Raw genomic sequence first — 23,054 nt, 5'->3', positions numbered from 1 at the left:
CTGTGGCTCCTTTCTGTGTGAGGCCAATTATAAATCCAGGACACATTAAAGCTGCCAGACAGGGCGTACTGCATTCTGTGACTCCACAGTCACCATCGAACTCTGTGCTATTTTAATTTGAGCACTTGGCACAGAGAGTTCATACTGTTAACATCTGCACATTGAATATTGATTATTATTAATTTGAAAATAGAAAGGCTCACTTATTCTGTCATGCTGTAAGTGTTCTAAGCAGTTTTCTAAACCTTTCACTGGAGTAACATTACCCCCAAATAAGACACACTTTATTCATCTGTTGCAAAGTTGGTCTCCTCAGTGATAATGACTAGTACTGCCATTTTCTGAATTTTGACATTTCATTTTCTAGTTCATGATTCAGTGATTGTGTGTGTGTGTGTGTGTGTGTGTGAAGTTAATTAGATAATTTAAATGCTTGGTAATTCTCAAATGAAAGATAAAAAAAAAAAAAAACCCACTGCTGTTGAGTCGATTTTGACTCAAAGCGACCCTATAGGACAGAGTAGAACAGCCCCATAGAGTTTCCAAGGAGCACTTGGTGGATTCGAACTGCTGACCTTTTGGTTGGCAGCCATAGCACTTAAATACTACGCAACCAGGGTTTCCAGATGAAAGATAGTAACCAGTTACTTGAAGATGTTGTTGTTGTCATTGTTAGGTGCTGTCGAGTCGATTCCGACTCATAGCAACCCTATGTACCATAGAGCGAAACACTGTCAGGTCCTGCGCCGTCCTTACAATCGTTGTTATGCTTAAGCCCACTTTTGCAGCCACTGTGTCAATCCATCTCATTGAGGGTCTTCCTCTTTTCTGCTGACCCTCTACTTTACTAAGCACGATGTCCTCCAGGGACTGATCCCACCTGACAACATGTCCAAAGTATGTAACACACAGTCTCACCATCCTTGCCTCGAAGGAGCATTCTGGTTGTACTTCTTCCGAGACAGATTTGTTCTTTTGGCAGTCCATGGTATATTCAATATTCTTTGCCAACACCACAATTCAAAGGTGTCAATTCTTGTTGGGTCTTCCTTAATCATTGTCCAGCTTTCACATGCATATGATGCAGTTGAAAATACCATAGCTTGGGTCTGGTGCATCTTAGTCTTCAATGTGAAGATGCACTAGGTGTCAAAGGGAGCCTGTGGGTGGTGCAAATGGTTAACATGCTAGGCTGCTAACCAAAAGGTTGGAGATTTGAGTCCTCCCAGAGGTGTCTGGGAAGAAAGGCCTAGTGGTCTACTTCCAAAAAATCAACCATTGAAAATCCTATAGAACACAGTCTACTCTGACACACATGGGGTCACCATGAGTTAGAGCTGACTTGATGGCAACTGGTTAGCAGCTGAACACTGTACTGAATGTCCTCATGAACAGTATTCTATTTAAATGTAACCCAAGTCTTTGGAAGAGTTTATAGCAATCCTTATCTTATAAATGGGAATGCTGAGGCTCAGAGAATTTCAGTAATCCTACCACAGTTACACTGACCTAAGAACTTTTTGACATTTTTCCACCATACTGTGGTATTCTCTTTGGGAACGTTTTTCTTTTTCTGGGGCTTTGTTTTTCTTTCTTTTTTATTAAGATTACTATGTTTATAATAAACTGCCTCAAATTATAGTTGGCCAGAATCAAGGAATAAATAAATAAATTTAGATGCTAATTACTTAAGAGTAAATGAGTTACAGAGGAAGATACGAGCCTGAGAGCACTGAGACGCCCTCATCCCCGCCGTTGACGGGAGGCTTTGTGCCTGCTGCTGCCAGTCGTCTGAGCAAACCTGTCAAACCACTGTCCTCTCTGCTAAAGGCAGGAAATATGACTGGGCCATGTCTTCCCCTCCTTTTTGCACAATCTATATTCTCCTTGTAATACCATTGTCAGCTACGTTTTCATTCCAGCCATCCATCATTGCTCATCATTGTCTCTGGTGCCTCTTACCTGGCCTTGACAGCCCAGATTAGGCTGTAAGCGTAATGAATGAAGGGGAGGGAGAAGCTGGGCCCTTCCTGAGCCCTTCTTGGGATTGAACAACATGTTCCTTAAGAACGTTGGTGACAGCAGCTCCCAGGTTACTTGATCACAGCAAGGCATGTGAGGCCAGGTGCCTGTTGTCTCTTTCCCAGAATACTGACGCGCTGGAGGGGTACATTCTGTTGTTACCATGTACCCTCATGGTAACAACAGAATGTCTAACATCAGGGGCAGAGCCTCACAGACTGTGTAGTCTTTGGCCATGTCCTTTGCTTTTGGTTTTGACAGCTTTATTTTCACCAGGTTGGTGCTGTTTACTAGAAATTTAGTAAGCCAGACTTGGATTTCTAGCCTGTGAAGAGGCCATCATGTCAAATCCAGTGTAGATGGCACCTGGAAATGGAGCTGGAAGAGATGACAAGGCTCCTGTAGGCGGAATTTTGGTTGGAGCTGGGGGCGGGGGCGGGAGCGGGAGCGGGGAGGCAGTCTCTCTTTTTTTATATTTCTACCCAAACTTGAGTTTTTATTTTATTTAACCCTACTGTGTAATTATCTTTCTGTGACTAGCAGGGGCTTAGAATAAATGACGCCATTGCTTAGTTTCTAGCCGGATGCACTGTCACCTGCCCTTTTTCCACAGCCACGTCTTCCTCTCCCTTACCTTTCCGGTGGCTCCTGTGCTTTATTTTGGGTATTGTGTTTTATTTTTTGTTCTCTTCGTTCCCTGTATTACTGCTATCAACAAATGTTTATTCAGCACACCCACTACCTGCAAGGCTTTGGGGATACAGAGAATTGCTTACTTTTGTTAGGTTCTTGACAGCTTACAAAGGACTTTCACATATGCTTTCTCATCTAATTCTGATAACATCCTACTATGTTAGATCTTCATTTGTTCCATCCTTCATTCAGCAAATCCATGTTTTTATAACCACTTTTCAAAAACTTGCTTTCCAGGTAGGAGAAGCTTAGAAAACAAATGACAACGATAGGAGTGACCTATGTTGAGGTTCATATGCGTCGTTGTATGTACAGTCTCTGTAAATGGCATTGTGAACACTGAGAAAGGTACCTTGGACGGTTTAGGGCTAGACCCGGGGCCCACAGGCGTGGTAGGAGGGGAGAGGGCCCTCCCAGTGGGAGCCCAGCGTGGGCAAAGGCGTAGAGCTGGGCAAGCGTACGGTGCAGTTTGTGCGCATGAAGGTACCACTTTGACTGGAGCTACGTTAATCAGGTCTGTATGTAATTCTTGAATACCTAAAATCATAGCGCTTCAGAATAGGACCAGTGGAGATCATCTAGTCCCAATTCACATATAACTTTAAAAAATATATTGAGCTTAGTGTATTTTTTCGTAGATTTACTTCTCTCATAGGGAGTTATTTATGTTGCTTTTGGAGTGCAGAACATAACCTGGTTTTTTCTAGACACACACAGACACACACAGACACACACAGACACACACACAACACGTTTCCTAGGTGATTCAATTTTGACTACATTTCATGATCTTTGAAGAAGTGTTAATAAAGAAGATGTTATTTATTGTTTTTTTTCCCTGTTTGTAACCATACCATCCGACCTGTTGAGGAGCAGTTTTGTTAAAGGAAAGATGTTTGTGTTAGCCTTGCTGCCGTTTGTGCTTCCCTTGTAAGTCAGCCAAACCACTGACTTAGCAGAGCTAGTAGCTCTGATGGAAATATCGTAATAAAAGATAGATTTTTTTTTTTTCAAATGAGGTGGGAAAAAGCTCATGATTTTGAATCAAGAGCTATCCGTGCCATTATGTTTGCTTTTACTCCTAAGGAGAAGCCATGCTCTGATTAGTGGGTAAAGTGAACTGATCCAAATGGTGTTTGTCTAGACCCACATGCCTCTGGGAGATCTTAATGATCTAAGGTATGGATTTCTGAAGCTTCACATGTTTTTATCAGTCAATTTCCCGGACCCTCAGAGACCATTAAGATAATAAATTCAGGAGTGAGATTTAGTTGTGTTCGATATTATGCAAAGAGTTATCAGAAAAGAAAATGTTTAATTTAGAAAAGAAAGATGAAATATTACATGTGTAGATTGAGTTTTCAGGAAGCCCACTTTCCAATCTAAGTTCTGAAGCTATTGAGAGATAAGATAAATAAGGACAAAGGAAGGTGAGGTATCACTTTTATACTGATATCAGGTAGATTGATGAGTATAGCCTAGTTTGAGATGCAGATGAACTTATGTCAAAATTAGACAAATTTACTTACCCACTTGCACAAAGTGCTGAGCCTCTCAGGCCTTCTCTGAAAAGGGCAGGACTTTTAGTGTTCATCTGATACCATAGAGGAGCCACTGGCAGGTGCAAGAGCTAACGTATGCAAACGGTTAACGTGTGCAAATGGTTAACGTGTGCAAATGGTTAACATGCTTGGCTGCTAACAGAAAGGTTGGAAATTTGAGTCTACCCAGAGATGCCTCAGAAGAAAGACCTGGCAATCTAATTCCAAAACATCAGCCATTGAAAACCCTGTGGAATGCAGTTTTACTCCGACACACATGGGGTTGCCATGAGTTAGAATCAACTAGATCGCAACTGGTCTTGTTTTCTTACACTGGCAAATGCTTACTCTCTGTCGGCTTTCTGGTTTCTAAATTGGAAGGAGGGAGTTGCTGAGCGAAGCATGTCCAGCTTATTCTTCCCAGCTTTACCAGCTGAAGAAGTTACTTCACTTTCCCCAGAGTAAAAAGGGGGAGAGAGGCTGAATTTATTTCCGTGTATTCTAATGGAAAGAAACATGAAGAGTAGGGGGAATGCGGTTCTCCCAACATTCTAAGATACAAATTTTTTTTTTACATTCTGAACTCTCTGAAATGCGGGTGTATCTTAAGCCAATGGGCTCTTAATGGCTGTCAACTGGAAGATAGTCATGATGAGTTGTTATTGCTTTACTTTGTGTGAACGTGGTTGCTATTCCTGTGCCACCACCCTTAAATGTTTGGGTTAATTGACCACTTGAAGACTATTTGAAGAAATATGAGTCCTGATAGTATCAGAAGTATTGATAGTATCAGAATACTGACAGTAGTAGGAATATGAGTCCTGATAGTATCAGAAGTATTGATAGTATTAGAATACTGACAGTAGTAGGAATATGAGTCCTGATAGTATCAAGAAAGCACCAAAACTAAATCTTGCAGAATGCGTATCAGCATGTTGCAATAAAATCTTAGATGTACTATGGAACACTCTTTAAGAAATGTACCCTCATGGTAACAACAGATGACACTAGAAAACAAGGATGTTGGCAACTCTTAGTCAAAGAGTCATTCAGAAGAGTTGGACTCTATTATATAGTTTTAAGAGTACCTTAACCAGTTTATTTTTCTTACATTTCTTTACTAAATGCATATGAGAAATTGATGGTAAAGAAGCTTGTTTTTTTTAGTCAACGGAGCTTTTCAATAAGGCGAAAAAAAGATTCTAAGTAATAAGAAAGTGTGAAGTCTTAGGTTTGATGAAATGTGGTCAGTTAGATTTATATGAGTCTCTACTCCAAGCTTCACAACCTTGGACAGCTTTGAATGGCATGTCTTCTTTGCCCTGAAAGTTCTTGTACGTTACACTGATGACTAGAGATCAGACTTTGACCTCAGCTGAGATATAGCCTCATGCTGTTGCTTTAAGTATGCCATTCATTCTTCCTGTGGGCCAGGATGCTCCCCCAGGCGAAGATGCTAACCGATTGTTTATGCACGTGAGGAAGACTGGCTCAGATCATTCTGAATAACTTTGTAGATATGGAAGGCAGTTGGCTTCAAAGATGGTCCTGCTTATTGACAGTATAGCATTCATCTGGCTAGGTTTGGTTTGTTTCTTTGTAAAAGTTCCAGTGAGCTAAATCGCTCTTTTTTCTTTTTCCTTAAAGGGGGACCTGATGACAACTTAATTGAGGGAGGAGGAACGAAATTTGTCTGCAAACCTGGAGCCAGAAACATTACTGTCATATTCCATCCATTACTAAGGTAAGTCAGACCCCATGATGTACTTACTGCAGATCAGTATTTTCCTTATTTATGTCGATGTGCTGCCTGCCAGGAGTTCATTCAGCATGGAAACAAGTTACAAGGAAATGTGCTCCATTTTCTAGGGCTTTACTATCAAAGTTAGATAATCAATACAATAGGTAATGTCAATCCCACGAAGTGGCTACTTGGTCTCAGAAGTGAAAGTCCCTAAATACTTTTATTTGACTTTCTTATTGTCTTTCATTCTTTTTGTCTCTCTTTTTCACTCTTTTCCTCTCTCTCTTCTCCCTCTCTCTCTCTCTCTCCTCATTCTCCTTTCCCCTCCTCCCCTACCTCCCTTCCATCACCCCCTCCTTTCCTCTTCCCTTTCCTTCCTCTCTGTCTCGGAATTGGCAAACAATAGCCCATGGGAGAAATTCCGCTAGTGGCTCTTTTTATAAATAAAGTTTTATTGAAACACATGTATGTTCACCCATTCACATATTGTTCGTGGCTGCTTACACGCTCCGCAGCAGAGTCTAATAGTTGCAGTAGACCCCATATGGCTCACAAAGCCTAATATGTTTACTCTCTGGCCCTTAATAGGAAAAAAATGCGGACCCCCGATCTACTTTATTTATATTAATGACTCACATACCCTTTGAGAATTGGCAGGTCTCTGAACAAATATGATGTGCAAAAACTGAAAGGCATTCTATCAGTCAGATACGTGGTATAATATATAAAAAGATAGCATGGTGGCTAGAATAAAACCTGTTAGAGCGCTCAGTTTATTATGATGCTATGATTGTAGGGAACTAAGAATCCATGATATTATCATTGAAAAAAAATTCTAAGTCCTATGTGCCTATATACCAATAAGGAACTTATTGGACACATTTAATATTAACTATATTATTTTCTCTGAAATGAACCAGTATATATTTTCATATAATGCACCGGATACTCCTGGGTGGCATAGAAGTTATATGCACCAAAACATCACATTCACTTTCTTGGGTAACTCCTTTAATATCTGAGGCATTTGGAGTAACAGTTAAACAAATGCTACTGAATTTTCTAGAGATGGTATTATAGGTACTTTTACAAAACATAAGCAGTTTATTACTGGAATTATCATACCTTCTTACTAAGCAACACTTATTAAATTGGTATCATTAGAGCTAGTTAAATTCAAAGGTGTGGTTCAGTAACCGGTTATTTGAATTGTACTGCTTATTTTCCCCAATTAGCTTTAAATGCAAAACTCAAATATATAAACTTAAAAACAGAAAGCTGACTTTTACACAATAAAAAATTATAGAGATTTTTAAAGAAACTTTCTTAACCTCAAAAAAAAAAAAGCCTGTTTAGCAAATATTTGCAGCATATGAATTCATTTAAGAAGCATAGATTTAAGAGGATTTAGACTATTTATAGGTTTAGCTGATACACACACGTGTATGTGTGTATATATGTGTGTGTGTATACACACATAAAATAGGTAAATTATGGCAATTTCTAGTTTATATATACACATGTATACACATATATACATAAAATAGGTAAAGGACAACATATAGAATTTCTTGATTATATGTGTATGTATATACACACACACGTTTACTGGCTTTGGCAGTTAGTTTAGTACTCACTCTCTTCTCTAATTACAATTGATTTCTAATTAGTTAGTGTCGCTAATTGTTAGGAAAATGGGAAAATACCTTAATCATTATAGGTATCTTCTAACCTCGATTTAGCACCATAATTCACTGCTGAGTTACACTATATGGTTCGGGTAAATGGAATCCTTATACTTACATTTGTTACCAAGTATACAAGAAATCCTTTGGATGCTTTTTAGCAGTGTTGTCAATAATCACTTCGAGGGAATTTTTCACATAGAAGGCGATTTTTTTTTTTTTCTTCTTTTTAAGGCCAAGTTAGGAGAATGAAAATTGTGTCCCCTATATCAGTACTGATTTCACTAACATAAATGTGTTTCTACTTGTGTCACTTAAGTGCACTTCTTTAAGAAAATTGGCTTAGTTTAAGGTGTTACTCAGGAACGGATTTCCCAATAAGTAAAGAATGCAGGGGCTTAATTGTGCTTACTTTCTGATCTGTATGTAGTACACAGATGAGTAAGTAAGCACAATCAAGCCCGTGTGTACCTTGCTTACTCTAAGCTGGTTAATCCGCCGCTGATTGCAGTTCTTGATAGTTATTTTCTAGTAATACATTTATGCTGTTTTGTGAGAGAGTTTTTTTTAGGGTTTGATAGTACCCCCACTTTTTTTTACTCGCTTATCTGGTCTATAGTTTCATTCCAAATTTTAATTTATTATTGGTTAGAACTGCAGAAGATTTTGCTACATGATATAAATATGTGTTTATCATTCATTCATTCTTTGTGTAACTCTTGGTGGAAGTCACAGGAATATTATCTGATTTGCAAGGTAAGTTACTTCCTTGATAAACAGGTGACCATTACAGACTTTCTGCCTCGTGGGAGTTTGTAAATTGGTACAGCCACTCTTGAAACCAGCTAGATACAACTGAGCATTCACACAACCTCCGACCCAGTAATTCTCCTTCTAATGCTTTCTGGAATGTGCTCCCTCCTGTATCAAATGGCTCATGTTATTTTCCCATTCTAATTTGCCAAGCTCTTTTTCTAATTTATTGTAATAATTATTCTTTGTTAATAAGTTGCGTCATATTCACGAAATAAGTTCAGAAGGAATCAAGAAACTGCATTTACCGCAAAACAACAGTTACTTAAATGTGATGTCATTATTTTCTCACACTATCCCTTGGTGAATTTGCACGTTTATCATTGGAAGGGAGGAACTTCTTTAAGCCTGTAGGTCCTTAATTTTCCTTTGCGGCTTTTCCTGCATGCCCAGCATTCCTGGTACTCTGTATTCCTGAAGCTTTGCACGCGGCTTTTCTGCACCTCATTTATTAAAAGCCATCTTGTCATCATTTCCACTGAGTTGGCAGTGCATTGTTTGCAGCCTGGAGAGTTTTCTATAATGAAAGCTCTGGACCGCCCTTCTAAGAACACCACACAGCAGATTCCTTTTATCCATTTATGTTTTCCCAGTAGTCCTCCACACTGTCCTTCCATGAAATTGTTGCAGAAGGTCCTCAAATCTGGTAACCTCGCAGACTTCTTTTGTAGGGTTCTCGTCACTACTGCACTCTCCTCACCATGAAGTCACACAGGATGTTGACACAGGCAAAGGGACAATGGCCTGACTTCTTGTTAGTTCACTACCCATTACCTCTGCCGGCCCTTGACTTGTTTTGTGTTTAATGCTTTCCTGTTTTCTTTTTCTGGCCGAGCTTGTCTGTTAGACAGAGCATCTCTTGAAAATGGAATACAGGATCATCTTTCTTGCTTTATTCTTAACCCGTAAATACACTGTGTGCAATTAAACCCTTAATGGAAGCTTTTGGTGATAAGAGGTCGTTTAATCAGTTTTTCTGCCAGGGAGCCTAAATGCACAAAAACGTATTCCAACAAATAGGTTTCTAGCCATGTCTAAGCATATTCTGAAATTGTTGTTGTGAGGTGCCTTCAGGTCGGTTCCAACTCATAGCGACCCTATGTACAAAAGAATGAAATGCTGCCCAGTCCTGCGCCACCCTCACGGTTGTTGCTATGTTTGAGCCCATCGTTGCAGGCACTGTTCAATCCATCTTGTTGAGGTGTTCCTCCTTTTCATCGACCTTCTACTTTACCAAGCACTATATCCTTCTCCAGGGACTGGTCCCTCCATATAACACATCCAAAGTATGTGAGACGGAGTATTGCCACCTTGCTTCTAAGGAACACTAAGACAGATTTGTTCTTTTGGCAGTCCATGGTATATTCAATATTCTTCGCCAATACTGTGAGTCAAAGGCATCAATTCTTCTTCGATTTTCCTTATTCGTTATTCAGCTTTTGCATGCATTTGAGGTGATTGAAAATACCGTGGCTTGGTTCAGGCACACCTTAGTCCTCAAAGTAGCATCTTTACTTTTTAACACTTTAAAAAGGTCTTTTACAGCAGATTCTCCCTCTGCAATACATCATTTAATTTCTTGACTGCTGCTCCTATTTGTGTTGATTGTGGATCCAAGTAAAATGAAATCCTTGACAACTTCTGTCTTTTCTCTGTTTATCACGATGTTGCTTATTAGTCCAGTTGTGAGGATCTTTGTTTTCTTTATGTTGAGGTGTAACTCATACTGAAGGCTGTTGTCTTTGATCTTCTAAAATACCAAAAAAAAAAAAACCCAAAAAACAAAAAACCTGTTGCTGTTGAGTCAATTCTGACTCATAGCAACCCTAAAACACAGAGTAGAACTGCCCCATAGAGTTTCCAAGGAGTGCCTGCTAGATTCAAACTACCAACCTTTTGGTTGACAGCCATGGCTCTTAACCACTACGCCACCAGGGTTTCCACTTTCCCCAAAATATAGTCCCTGGAAGTGATATGGCTCATGCCTGTTTTCCCGTTTGACATGTTTGCTGTTTTCAGCTCTCTTTGGAAACCTTGGAGAGAAATAGATGGGTTCATCCTAATAAATGGGATTTATTTAATGGGCCTTGAATCTGGGGAACAGAAGGAAGATATGTTAGTGTTGAAATTTGAATGACATAGACCCTTTCTTGAATTTAGGTTCCTTCATTTCAAAAATTATTGCTTGTGAATAATTACATCACTCCGATTATTAACCCTGGTGTAAATATAAACATTGTACCGATGAAGTACATTTTTTTGAGGTATCAACTATAGTCTGACACATAGTGACACTTTTTTTTCTAATATATAGTCATTCAGGAAATTTAAAATTACTTTGTAGCAGTTATTTGTGAGGATTCTGTGGGAGAGAGTGAGAATTCATTTTTCCATGTTTTCCCATTCATTTCTCATTATTCCTTACTCTCTGAAAGCCTAAAAACATATAATACATTGTGCCTTAGAATTTTTAGTACATTTCTCTGTGTCACTTAGTGGAAGTCATAGAAATATTATGTGGTCTGCAAGGTAAGTTAATTCCTTGATAGGCAGGTGTCATGGATTAAATTATGTCCCCCCAAAAGTGTTTGTGTCAATTTGGCTAGGCCATGATTTCCAGCATTGTGTGTTTGTCCTCCATTTTGTGATTGTAATTTTATGTTAAAAAGAATTAGGGTGGGATTGTAATACCACCCTTACCCAGGTCAGGTCCCTGATCCAGTTTCCCTGGGATGTGGCCTGCACCACCTTTTATCTCTCAAGAGATAAAAAGGAAAGGGAAGCAAGCAGAGAGTTGGGGACCTAGCACCACCAAGAAAGGAGGACCAGGGGCAGAGCGCGTCCTGAAAAGCTAGCTCCTCGACCATGGGAAGATTGAGGACAAGGACCTTTCTCCAGAGCCGACAGAGAGAAAGCCTTCCCCTGGAGCTGACACCCTGAATTTGGACCTGCAACCTACTAGATTGTGAGAGAACAAATTTCTCTTTGTTAAAGCCATACACTTGTGGTATTTCTGTTATAGCAGCACTGGATGATTAAGACAGCAGGTAGCCATTAAAGACTTTATACCTTGTAGTATATGTATATAGCAAAATGTGAATGAGACCAAAAAAAAAAAAAAATTATTCTTTTAAAAATGTAAATGCTTATAACATCGAGCTGAAGTATTCAGGAAACACTCCAATGCTCTTTTGCTCTCTGGGCTGATAGTGCACATAGGTGAGAGGTGGCGCTAAGGAAAACAAAGCCAGGAATTTGACTCTGTCGTACCCACCGTCTCACAGCCACAGGCTCCCGGCCAGTTACGGAGGTGGGCTCATCAAAGAACGGTGCTGGGGTTTGGGTGGTGTAAACGGCTAATGCGCTTGGCTGCTAATGAAAGGTTGCTGGTTTGAGTTTACCCAGAGGTACCTAGAATGAAAGGCCTGGCCATCTACATTGAAAAAACCAGCCACCAAAACTCTATGGAGCACGGTTCTACTCTGACACACCTGGGGTCTCCATGAGTTGGTACTGACTTAGCGGCAGTTGCTTTTTGTTGTTGCTTTGGAAACAAAAATCCCAATTCTTCAGTGTTAGGAAATGAATCAGGAATGAGCAGACACTAAGCCCAAGGAAAATAATTTAGCTCACACTTGCGGAGAATCTATGTTAAAATTTGTGATTAGAAGAAACTCAGGAAATTCATACAGTAACAATTTAATCATTCAGCACTGGAACCATTGTTTCAAAGGAAAAGAGCTTTGTGTATCGCAGCATAGCCAGGAGAGGGCACTGAAGGCGGCGTGGGGGCTGGGGCAAGGTCTCAGTTTTGACCTTGGCCAAATCAGCCTTAGCTTTTCTGTCTGTAAAGTGAAGGTGCTGGGTGGTCTGGACGCTGCTTTCCTTCCCAAGTTTTGTCATTCTGTGACTGAGAAATGCTTTTATCATATTTAAGGAAACTAAGGTGTGACAACTTAAACTTTAAAAGTTGAAGCAACGAGTGGATTTTACAGTTTCTTGTTTCTTTTTTGTGAATTTACTTCAACTAGCTTCTTCAAAGGCATTTGAGTCTTCAGGGTAGTGAGTACTTTGCCTCCATGAAGTGTGATTCCTCTGAGACTTCGACGAACAGATGTTTGCTGTCTTGGGGTGACATGGCAAGAGGCAGGAGGCTGAAGATGTTGGGGACAGCGATGGCATTTCAGGTTGCACAAGTGTCCCTAATGCTCACTCTGCAGCACACAGCCTGAATGTTGAGCATCCAGGCCGTGAGCATGTTTTCACTATTTGTTGTCAGCCACACTTCATTAAGATCAGAGGGCAATTAAAGGCTTCCGGGTAGAACAAGAACTATCGGTCAGAAAGGAGCGTGCCGGCATGAAGGTCATTTGAGCTCTTGGTGATGGGCAGTATCTCCTCGGAGTCTGTGTGCCTCCTTTAACGGAAACTGCAGCTATAACAAGTAGTAACTGTAATCCTATCATCTAGTTATAGAGAAGAATAACTTCAAAAACTTGTTCTTGCCAGATGTAGAAACTGCCAGTTAGCTGCACTGAGTTACTCATGGCCTGGTAGTCAGTTAACTTTGAATGCTTGTGATTGCTAGTTGGTGCTTGAGGTGGCACTGTCGGGAACCTCAAGGCTGACACCAAACCTGAAGCAATGAAAGTCTTCAGCAGCGATTACGCCATTAAACGTGGCAACCTATGTTTCTAAACATGTTACCTGTAAATGACAATTGTGATTAACAGATTTAGTTTATATATATATATTTATATATATATATATTTTTTTATGAGTGATAGTACTTATAATATTGTATCTTATATGTTAGGAGTCCCTGGCTGGCACAAACGGTTAAGCGCTTAACTACTAACCAAAAGCTTGGCGGTTCGAACTCACCCAGGGACGCCTCAGAAGACATGCCTGGCAGTCAGCTACGAAAAGGTCACAGCCTTGAACACTCTGTGGACCGGTGCTACTCTGCAGACAAGGGGTCACCATGAGTCAGAATTGACTCGATGGCAACTAACAGTGGCAGCAGTATCATATGTTGACAGTACTGTCAGGTCAAAAGCATTATAAAATGCAGTGTTATAATTTAGCAAAAGAAAAATTCATTTACTTATTCGTTTAACACAATTTATTGAGCACTTTTTACTTTGTTCCAGGTTCTCTTCATCTAGCAATGAACAAGTCTGCCCTCACGGAATACAGTGTAGTAGAAAGTTAGACAGTAAAAACGTAAGCCAAGTACATATGGGTACAATATCAGGTCGTGATAGTTTCATGAAGAACACAGAGGAGTTAGGAGTTTGATGGTGACTGGCAGTGATGGGCACTGTTTCAGAGACGGTGGACAGAAGCCTTTTCTGGGAACGTGGCATTTGTTTAGATTTGAAAATGAAGTGAGGAAGGAAGCCGTATGAATATCTGCAGTGGGGGTGAGGTGTTGACCAGGGCAGAGGAAATAGCAAGTGAAGAAGAGAACAGTTAATGTGTTCCAGGAACAGCAAAACACTAATGTGAACGAACAGGGGTGTGTGTTGAGGCCTTTGAGTTTGGAACTTGTACACAGGGTCTTCAAGGTAAAAATAAAAATGCCCTTTCGCTTAAACAAAAAGGAGAGCATTGTATTTTGAATTAAGTGAGACTTCTGGGACTAGGTCTACAACTTCCAAAGGTTATGAAGGCTTAGAGGGAGCATGGTGTAATGGCTGTCAGCAAAGACTATTGTCTAAGACAACTTCTTAGTGTGCAAATCAGTGATGTCAATTACGGTCGCCAGCTGTGCAGCCGTTACCACTATTTCCTAAAGCTCTTCTTCACCACAAACAGAAGCTCAGTGTCCCTTAAGTAATAACAGCTCCTCGTTGGACCTGCCTCCAGCCCCTCGTAACCACTGATAAACTTTTGTCTCTATGCCTTTGCGTGTTCTAGATATTTCAGTAAGTGAGAATGTACACTATTTGTCCTTTTGCGTCTGACTCATTTCACTCAGCATGTTTTCAAGGTTCATTCATGTTGTATCATGTATCCAAACTTCCTTTCTCTTTATTCATTATATATATATATAAAACGTCTTTTGTTTATCCGTTCATCTGCAGGTGGACACTTGGCTATTGTGAATAGTGCTGCAGTGAACATTCATGTTCAAGTATGTTTCAGTCCCTGCTTTCAGATGTGTGCTAGTTTTATTCTGGTTTTCCTTCTGTCATAAGTGACTAGAAAGTGTTTGCTGTAGGATAAGATATAGGAGAAATAGAAGGGTGATTTTAGAAATACGCTTTTTATTTAACAGCATTGATCCTAAACTACTATTCTTTAAAAAAAAAAAATTACTAAAAAAAAAAAATCATGTTTTGTTTTAATTAATTAGTTTTATTAATTAAAACTTAGAATTTTTATCTTTTACCTTTTTCTTTCTCAAATTACTACCCTGATAGCTTAGAGTTGAATTAACTTTTGCCTTATCATTCTTTCATGTTTTATGAAAGCACTTCCCAGATTATAAAACCTTTTCTCATAGAAGAAATCTAGTTTAAAAACTTTCCTTATTTGGCTTCTTATTCAATTTCTGTTAGTTTTTTTTTTTTTTTTCAGTTTAATTTAGAAAGTGTACACTAGTCCCTGATCGTTTCTTGCTGTTAGATATTTTTAAAAAAAACCAAACCCGTTGAGTCAATTCTGACTCAGTGACCCTAAAGGACAGAGTAGAACTGCCCCATAGAGTTTCCAAGGAGCGCCTGGTGGATTCAAACTGCCGACCTTTTGGTTAGCAGCCATAGCACTTAACCACTACGCCAGCAGGGTTTCTGCTGTTAGATACAGTGAGAGCCAGTTGTCTGTGTGTATATGTGTGGTTTTGAAAGAGGGATTTAAATGTCAATATTTGGAGACTAAGCATGGATGTTACAAGTTGAAATAGTTCTTCAATATTTCTCTCCTTAGTATTTTCATCCTTGAGAAATACAGAAAAGTTGTCCCACACATGTCAGTTTGATGTGTGCATTGGTATTTGACAGAATATTATTCTGAGTGCTCACAGGTATGTGATATTTTTATACAGGTACATGTTTGCTCTTAATGAGCTAAAGCTTATGTAGACATTTTGAAAGATGCTGCTGATTAGATCGTCTAGCACATAACACGGTGGATCATCCATTATTCATGCATGGGGGGAAATGTGGCCACCCTGTGCATTTTTATGAAACACATTTTTTATTGTTTTAGTCTTCAGAATGATGAAAAATATTGCTAGGTTTTAAGACTGACCTACTAGGCCTATGAAATACCGAGTGATGGTCTATTTAGATTTCAAACACCACATTTTGGTAACTGCTTCTGAATTTATAAGTGTTAAATGCTTTTAATCTTCAAACGAAATTTTGAAGATTCAAATATTGTTTTTTGTTTGAAGCTTTTGTTTTTTCAAAGTACGTTGTGTGATCTATGGCCATGCCTTGACTGTACCTAACCGGCGGTTTTATATTGTTGAGTGAGAGGGGGAGCCCACCAAAGCTCCACACCATATGTCAGTGCACATTTCAGTGACAGTGTCCAGTGAGGTCAGACAAGCCAGGCTAGTTAACAGAAGTGTATAGGCCATTCCTGATAAGAAGCAGAAGAAATGACTGGACACGTTAGTGAAAAACGGAAGACGTGGTATCCATTTTCAAATATATAAAGGCCTGCACTTTAAAAGAGAGAAAGCCATTTTGTTCTTTGTTGCTTCTTAAGTATGGGTTGGAACTAGTTGGTTGGATGTTAAAAAGATGTCCACTATACATAATGAGAATTTTCCAATGAATAAAACAATCCAGAAATGAGGAACTTTTCCCAGAAAAGTGTCCCTCCTGGAGATACATAACCACACACTAAATTCAAGAAGCTTAATCAGATGCTCAGCTGCCAGGTCTCCATTCTGTGAGTCTCTGATTGTAAGTCTGTCTGATACCCTGTGCGACCTCAGGAGAGATATGTTTCTTCCAGTCTTGTTCATTTGAGTTACTTTTACATACTTCAGCTCAGTGCTTATGGTTATCAGTGGCAGGGCCAGGGAATTAGAGTTGACTTCTGCCTCGTCCCAGCATTGACTGACTTCTTCCCAACACAAGGGTAGGAGGGACACCATGCCGTGGCTGTATCTAAAGCAGCTGTCAGAGGAACTCCATGTCTCCTTACCATGTAACTCCTTCTGCTTTCTTTTCCCCCGTCTCTGTTCCTGTTGTTGCATTTTTCTATTCTTTCTCTGTGTCAATGTTTAAGCTTCCTAGTGCTGCTGTAATGGAAATACCACAAGTGGGTGGCTTTAAAAAACAGACTAGAAGGCTGGAAGTCCAAATTCAAGGCACTGGCTATAGGGGATGGTTCTCTTTCTGTCAGCTCTGGGGGAAGATCCTTGTCTCTCTCAACTTCTGTTGCTGCGTTCCTTGGTGATCTTCACATAACATCTGCCTTCCCCTATTTGTGCTCCCTTCTGTGTCTGATTTGCTCTTTTTACATCTCACAGGTGATTAGGTTTAGGACCACTCTACACTAATATGGCCTCCTTAACATAGTAAATAAAACCCTATTCCCAAACAGGATTGCATCCGTAGGTATGTTGTTGTTGTTGTTGTTAGGTGCCTTGGAATTGGTTCCTACTCATAGTGACCCCAGGTACAATCGAACTAAACGTGGCCCAGTCCTGCACCATCCTCACAATCATTGCTATGTTTGAACCTGTTGGTGCAGCCACTGTGTCAGTCCATCTCCTTGAGAATCTTCTTTTTCTTGGGGGTTATGATTCACCTCATATTTATGGTGGACACAGTTCAACCCATACCAACCAGTCGCTGGTACAAGTTAACTCCTTCAGTGGCTCTTAAGGCAAAAAGAAAAACTGGCTTTCTACTGCTGTAAAAGCTAATATGGGACTAAGATCATATTTCCAAGCAAACCTAAGATCATTATGATTTTGCTGCTGTGATCTCGACTTGGATTTAAACTGATATTTTAGATGCAGGTTTTCTTGTCAGTATTAATTACATTTTATCATTAACAACTAACATTATTGAAAGCTGACATATAAAACACAGCAGAAAAGATTCTTTGTAGTGCAAAATGTCTGCATAATTTGTATGCTGTTTTATGTATTCTGAAGATGTATTCTTCTTTTGGACGGCCATGGCGAAAATATGCTTAGTCAGTATTTAGCGAAATAGGTTTATGTCTAGCCACAGGCCCATTTACATCTGATTTTGAAGTCTAAATTGATAATGTAATTTGGTATCAAAAAATAGCATAGGCATACCTAGGGGGGAAAAAAGATTTCTCCCTTTAGTAACTTATTTTCCTTTGAGTGTTTGCATTGTTTCTCTGTGTGATTCTGAAGATTACTTTACCATCTCCCTTGCCTGTCGTAAAATATACACACACAGCACTCCTGTTCGTTTGTCTTGTTTCTGCTCTGTATGGTTCGTTGTGATGGCTTCCATACAACACCAAGGGTTCTTCCTTTGTCATTTTCAACTTTTTTACTTTCAGTAGTTGTTATTTGAACATTTAATTGTTAACATTGCTTTATTATCCCACTACAAGCCAAATATTTCCATTCCACAGTCAAAAGTCTTTTTTAAAATTTTCCTTTTATAGTTAAAACCTAACCGAAAAGGGAAAAAAAAAAAACAAAAACCCTCCAATACTAAGTAACATTATCATCTTGAGATCTTGTTATTTAATAAGTGAGAAAGGAAACGTCTTTGATACAGGTGAGAACAGCCAGTTACGAAGAGCAGAGGTAGAAGCATCCTAAGATTCAGTGTTTAATTACCTTGCTTTCATTTTTTTCTGAAAGTAGTGGTTTTGAACTTAGAAATGCTGTGGCTGTCCTGTCTTTTGTTTTGCAACTGAAATAGATATTGGAGTTTTTGATGTCCTCAAGTAATTTTTGGTAGTTGAGGAGAATAGTAATTATTTTATACTTACTATATTTAAACTCAATGAACATTTTTAAAAGCCTATCCCTGTAATCTACCACATTGTAAATAGGCCAGAAAGTATTGGATACATGGCAAGAAGAAAAAATTCTAGTTCCAGAAGCTGCTAGGATATCACTTTTTAATTAATGAAAGAATATGGGAGCAGCTTACTTAATTGGGCCCTGTAAGTTAAAATCTGTAAATTTTAAAAAATACGTAATTTTTTAAATTGCAGTATGACATACATACATACAGTGATGTGTACGAATATTTACATATACATTTACATGCATGTTCATACATTTGTATGAATTTTTACATATGCCAAGAAATTTGAAAGACAGCTACCTAGCCAACCAACTGGAAGAGATCCACATTTCTGCCCATTCCAAAGAAAAGTGATCCAATAGAATGAGAATTATTGAACGATATCATTAATGTCACACACAAGTAAGGTTTGCTGAAGATCATTCAAAGGCAGTTGCAGCAGCACATGGACGGGGAGCTGCCAGAAATTTAAACTGGATTCAGAAGAGGACATGGAATGAAGGCTACCATTGCTGATGTCAGAGGGACCCTGACTGGAAGAAAATACCAGAAAGATGTTTACTTGTGTTTTATTGACTATGCAAAGGCATTGGATTGTGTGGATCATAACAAATTATGAATAATGTTGCAAAGAATGGGAATTCCAGAGCACTTAATTGTCCTCATGACTAACCTGTACATAGACCAAGAGGCAGTTGTTCCACCAGCACAAGGGGATACTGAATAGTTTCTGGTCAGGAAAGGCGTGCATCAGAGTTGTATCCTTTCACCATACGTATTCAATCTGTATGCCGAGCAAATAACCTGAAAAGCCAGACTGTATGAAGAAGAGCATGGCATCAAGATCTTTGGAAGATTCGTTAACAACCTGTGGTATGCAGATGACACAGCCTTGCTTGCTGAACAGGAAAGAACTTAAAGCACTTACTGATGAAGATCAGTGACTACAGATTTCAATATGGATTGCACCTCAACATAAAGAAAACAAAAACCCTCACAACTGGACCAACAGGCAACATCATGATAAACGGAGAAAAGATGGAAGTTGTCAAGGATTTTGTTTTACTTGGATGCATAGTCAACACCTATGTAAGCTGCAGTCAGGACATGAAAGGATGTATCACATTGAGCAGTGCTGCAGAAGACTGCTTTAAAGTGTCGAAAAGCAAAGATGTCACCTTGAAGACTAAGTTGCGCCTAACCCAAGCCATAGTGTTTTTCACCCGTCTCATATCCGTGCGAAAGCTGGACAACAAGTAAGGCAGACCGAAGAAGAATTGATGCCTTTGAATTATGGTGTTGGCGAACAATGTTGAATATACCATGGACTGCTAAAAGAACTGACAGATCTGTCTTGGAAGAAGTACAGCCAGAATGCTCCTTAGAAGCAAAGATGGCAAGACTACATCTCAAATACTTTGGATGCATTATCAGGTGGAATCAGTCCCTAGAGGACACCATGTTTGGTAAAGTCCAGGGTCAGTGAAAAAGAGGAAGACCATCAACGAGATGGATTGACACAGTGGCTGCAATAGTGGGCTCAAGCATAACAACCATCGTGAGGATGGCACAGGACCGGGCAGTGTTTTGTTCTGTTGTATGTAGGACCACTATGTGTTGGAACCAACTCTGTGGGACCTAACAACAGCAACAGCGTTTGGGAACACAATCTCATCCAAAAGGGTAGGGAAAAGGTTGAAATAAGGGATAAACCAGGAGCCATTTGGATATAGGAATATAGTAGGAATCAGTGAACAGGTACGAGTCCAGTTGAGACTCTAACATCGTTGTAGTGAGGAGGGAATTGACTGTTATTGACTGCAAGTCACGTGGTTGTGGTCCGTAACAGGCGGTCAGTACAAATGTTTTGAGTAAATGAGGAAATGAATCACAGGTAGATGAGTGAGCCAGATTTAAAAGCACAAGGTAAAGTTGATGGATAGTAACTATTTTTTTCAGTGTGTCTTTGGAATCTTGTATATTAATTCTTGCATACTAAGATACATGTTTTTAACCTCTTTGTACTGTCTTGAAGGAGCCCTGGTAGCACAGCGGCTAAGCACTCGGCTGCTAACTGAAAGGTTGGCGGTTCAAGCCCACCAGCTCTTCCGTGGGAGAAAGATGTGGCAGTCTGCTTCCAGAAAGATTAAAAAAAAAAGAAGGATTACAGCCTTGGAAACCCTATGAGGCAGTTCTACTCTATCCTATAAGCGTACTCCCTATGAGTTGGAATTGACTCGAAGGCAACGGGTTTGGTTTTTGGTTTTTGCACTATCTTGAAAAAGCCTATGTTAATTATATTTATCCATTGCCTTCACTTTAGCTGGTTAGTTATTAGAATAAAATAGGTTGTGTACAGTCACACTTGTCATACCTCCTTTGTTTTCTGAGTTTTGATGCATCTGCAGCCTCTGCTGGTGGCCGCTGGCACCTCCTGTCGCCCTGATGCCATGCCAGCCTCACGAAGCTCTGTCCCCCCCCGTCTGGTGTGCCCAGAGTGCCACATCAGTGAAGTCTTCAACTTCTTGTTTGCATGTTATATTTATTCTTGCTTTGTGAATCTGTGTGAAGTATGGTGGAGAAATTTTAAAATGTAAGAGCGGAAATAAGAATAGCAAAGAAAACTTAGTGAAAAAAGGCACTAAAACCCATTCTTTGGAAGTAAAATTAGAAATGCTGAGCAGGTCTGATAGAGGCGCATCAGTGTTAGAAATGCATCTGAGTGAATCTACAGCTCTTTCTTGTTTGAAGCTTTTAAGAAAATTGAAATGAGAATTTTACTAAAGAATAAAAAGGAACCAGCAAGCTTCACTGAATGTTGGAGGAGATCCTTCTGCTTTATAAGCCTTCATTCATTTCCTTTTTCACTTGTTTTTGATTGACATGTTGATTTCCAAGATGCAACTCCCACATGAAACAGGAACCAGGTGCACTTAAATGGAATTTTGGGTGGGAAATCCTTCAATTTAGTCTTTTTTTTGTTGTTGTTATTTTAATTTCATCCATTTTTTCAGCAAATATTCATTGAGTGCTTACCATGTGCCACATATTGTCCTTGTCTTTATGGCACTTATACTCCTAGTTAGGGACTTATGGTATTTCGAGAATAAAAGAGAATTCTTGACAACAATGTCCGTCAATCCCCTAGCATTGACTTTCTTCCAGTTTTCCTAAAAACGTACTTGTTGTCTAAGCACATCCCTTCGTGTGCCCTTTTCTGTTCAGAGGCAGTGCCACTACTAGTCTCAGTCCCATTTCCTCCGTTGCCTCCCAGATCTTGTTCTGTTTGTTCGATTCAGTCTCTCCTGTGTCTTCAACCTTTTTCTCTTTACTGACTCCTTCCCTGGAATTTATGCTGACGTCTCTCCCATCTTAGGACGTCTCTTTTTCTGATTCTGTGTATCACCACCCCCAGCTACCACTTAAAGTTTCTCCTTTTGTTCCCACTCTGCTGTTCAGGGGTATTCTCTGGTCTTCTTCCCCTCTCACCTCCCATTCACCTTGTACCCAGTCACCATGGAATTGTCAACTCTGAGGAGTATTTTTCCTGTAGTCAAAAAAAAATTTTTTTTTTCTGTCTAGCTGTGCTACAGTATTTAAAGCTCCGCCAGGCCCTGTGCTCACTCATGCCTCTGTTCCTTCATGTGTGCTTTCTTTCTACTTGATGCCCATTCCCTCCTTTTAACCTGGGGAATCTCTACTCAACCTTCAGCAGCATCTTTTCTGGGATACGTTCTTATACCTTTTTTTCTCCTCCCCTTCTCTCAGGAGCTCCTTTCTCTTTCCTCTGTGCCCTTGCAGAGCCTAGCGTATTGTTACCTAAGTATTCTCATCTACTTTTCCTTCTGAAAGAACATGCCAGCTACCATTTCTAGATCATCTTTGCACACGTAGCATTTTGATGGTGTGTGGCATGTGGTAGGTTCTCAATAAATATTAGGTGAGTGCATTAATACTGTTATTTTTTAGTAGAGAATGAGGTCTTATAGTTCCCACTGGTAGAACTATGATGGTGAGGAAGGGCAGCTGGTTGTTAGGTGACCCTGGCCCAGGTTTTGTGCTCATGTGTGGCTTTATAGTCATTGCCTCCCAAAGCAGATTTGCATCCAGTTTTCCTTTTCTAGGTTGCTTTGATATCCAAGTTGATAAAGTACAAAGATACATTTCCAAATGTGTTTTGTAGTGAAGATACGTAAAGACGACTAATTCTTAGCTAAGGAGTCCTGGTGGTACGATGGTTACAGCAGTCAGCTGCTAATCGAAAGGTCAGTGGTTAGCAGCTTCCACCAGCCACTCCGCAGGAGAGAGATGTGGCAGTCTGCTTCCGTAAAAATTGACAGCCTTGGAAACCCTGTGGGCCAGTTCTGCTCTGTCCTACAGGGTCACTATGAGTTGGAATTGACTTGACGGCGGTGGGTTTGGTTTTGGTTTGTAATTCTTAGGTCATTGTAAAGATGAGGCTGAATGAAGCAGAGAAAGTCACCTCCTTTGCTGTCTTCAGTGCTTTATGTTAGCTGACAGGCTGCCTGTGTTTGATTAAAATGATAGTCTGTAGGATTCCTTA

General features: G+C 39.8%; 1 protein-coding gene across 4 annotated transcripts in view; it reads left to right on the top strand.

The window, feature by feature from the left end:
* Window positions 1–23,054, top strand: part of EXOC4 (exocyst complex component 4) — an 830,068-nt gene that overhangs the window by 366,199 nt on the left and 440,815 nt on the right. For all 4 annotated transcript variants that reach the window (XM_049894654.1, XM_049894656.1, XM_049894657.1 and 1 more), the window contains exon 10: window positions 5,904–6,000. In XM_049894654.1, the coding sequence (XP_049750611.1) occupies window positions 5,904–6,000 (97 nt within the window). The remainder of the gene's footprint in view (window positions 1–5,903; window positions 6,001–23,054) is intronic.

The sequence above is a fragment of the Elephas maximus genome, chromosome 8 (assembly GCF_024166365.1).
Source record: "Elephas maximus indicus isolate mEleMax1 chromosome 8, mEleMax1 primary haplotype, whole genome shotgun sequence".
Taxonomy (NCBI): Eukaryota; Metazoa; Chordata; class Mammalia; order Proboscidea; family Elephantidae; genus Elephas; species Elephas maximus.
Note: the sequence above shows the minus strand (reverse complement) of the source record. Positions and strands in the feature narration are given on the sequence as shown.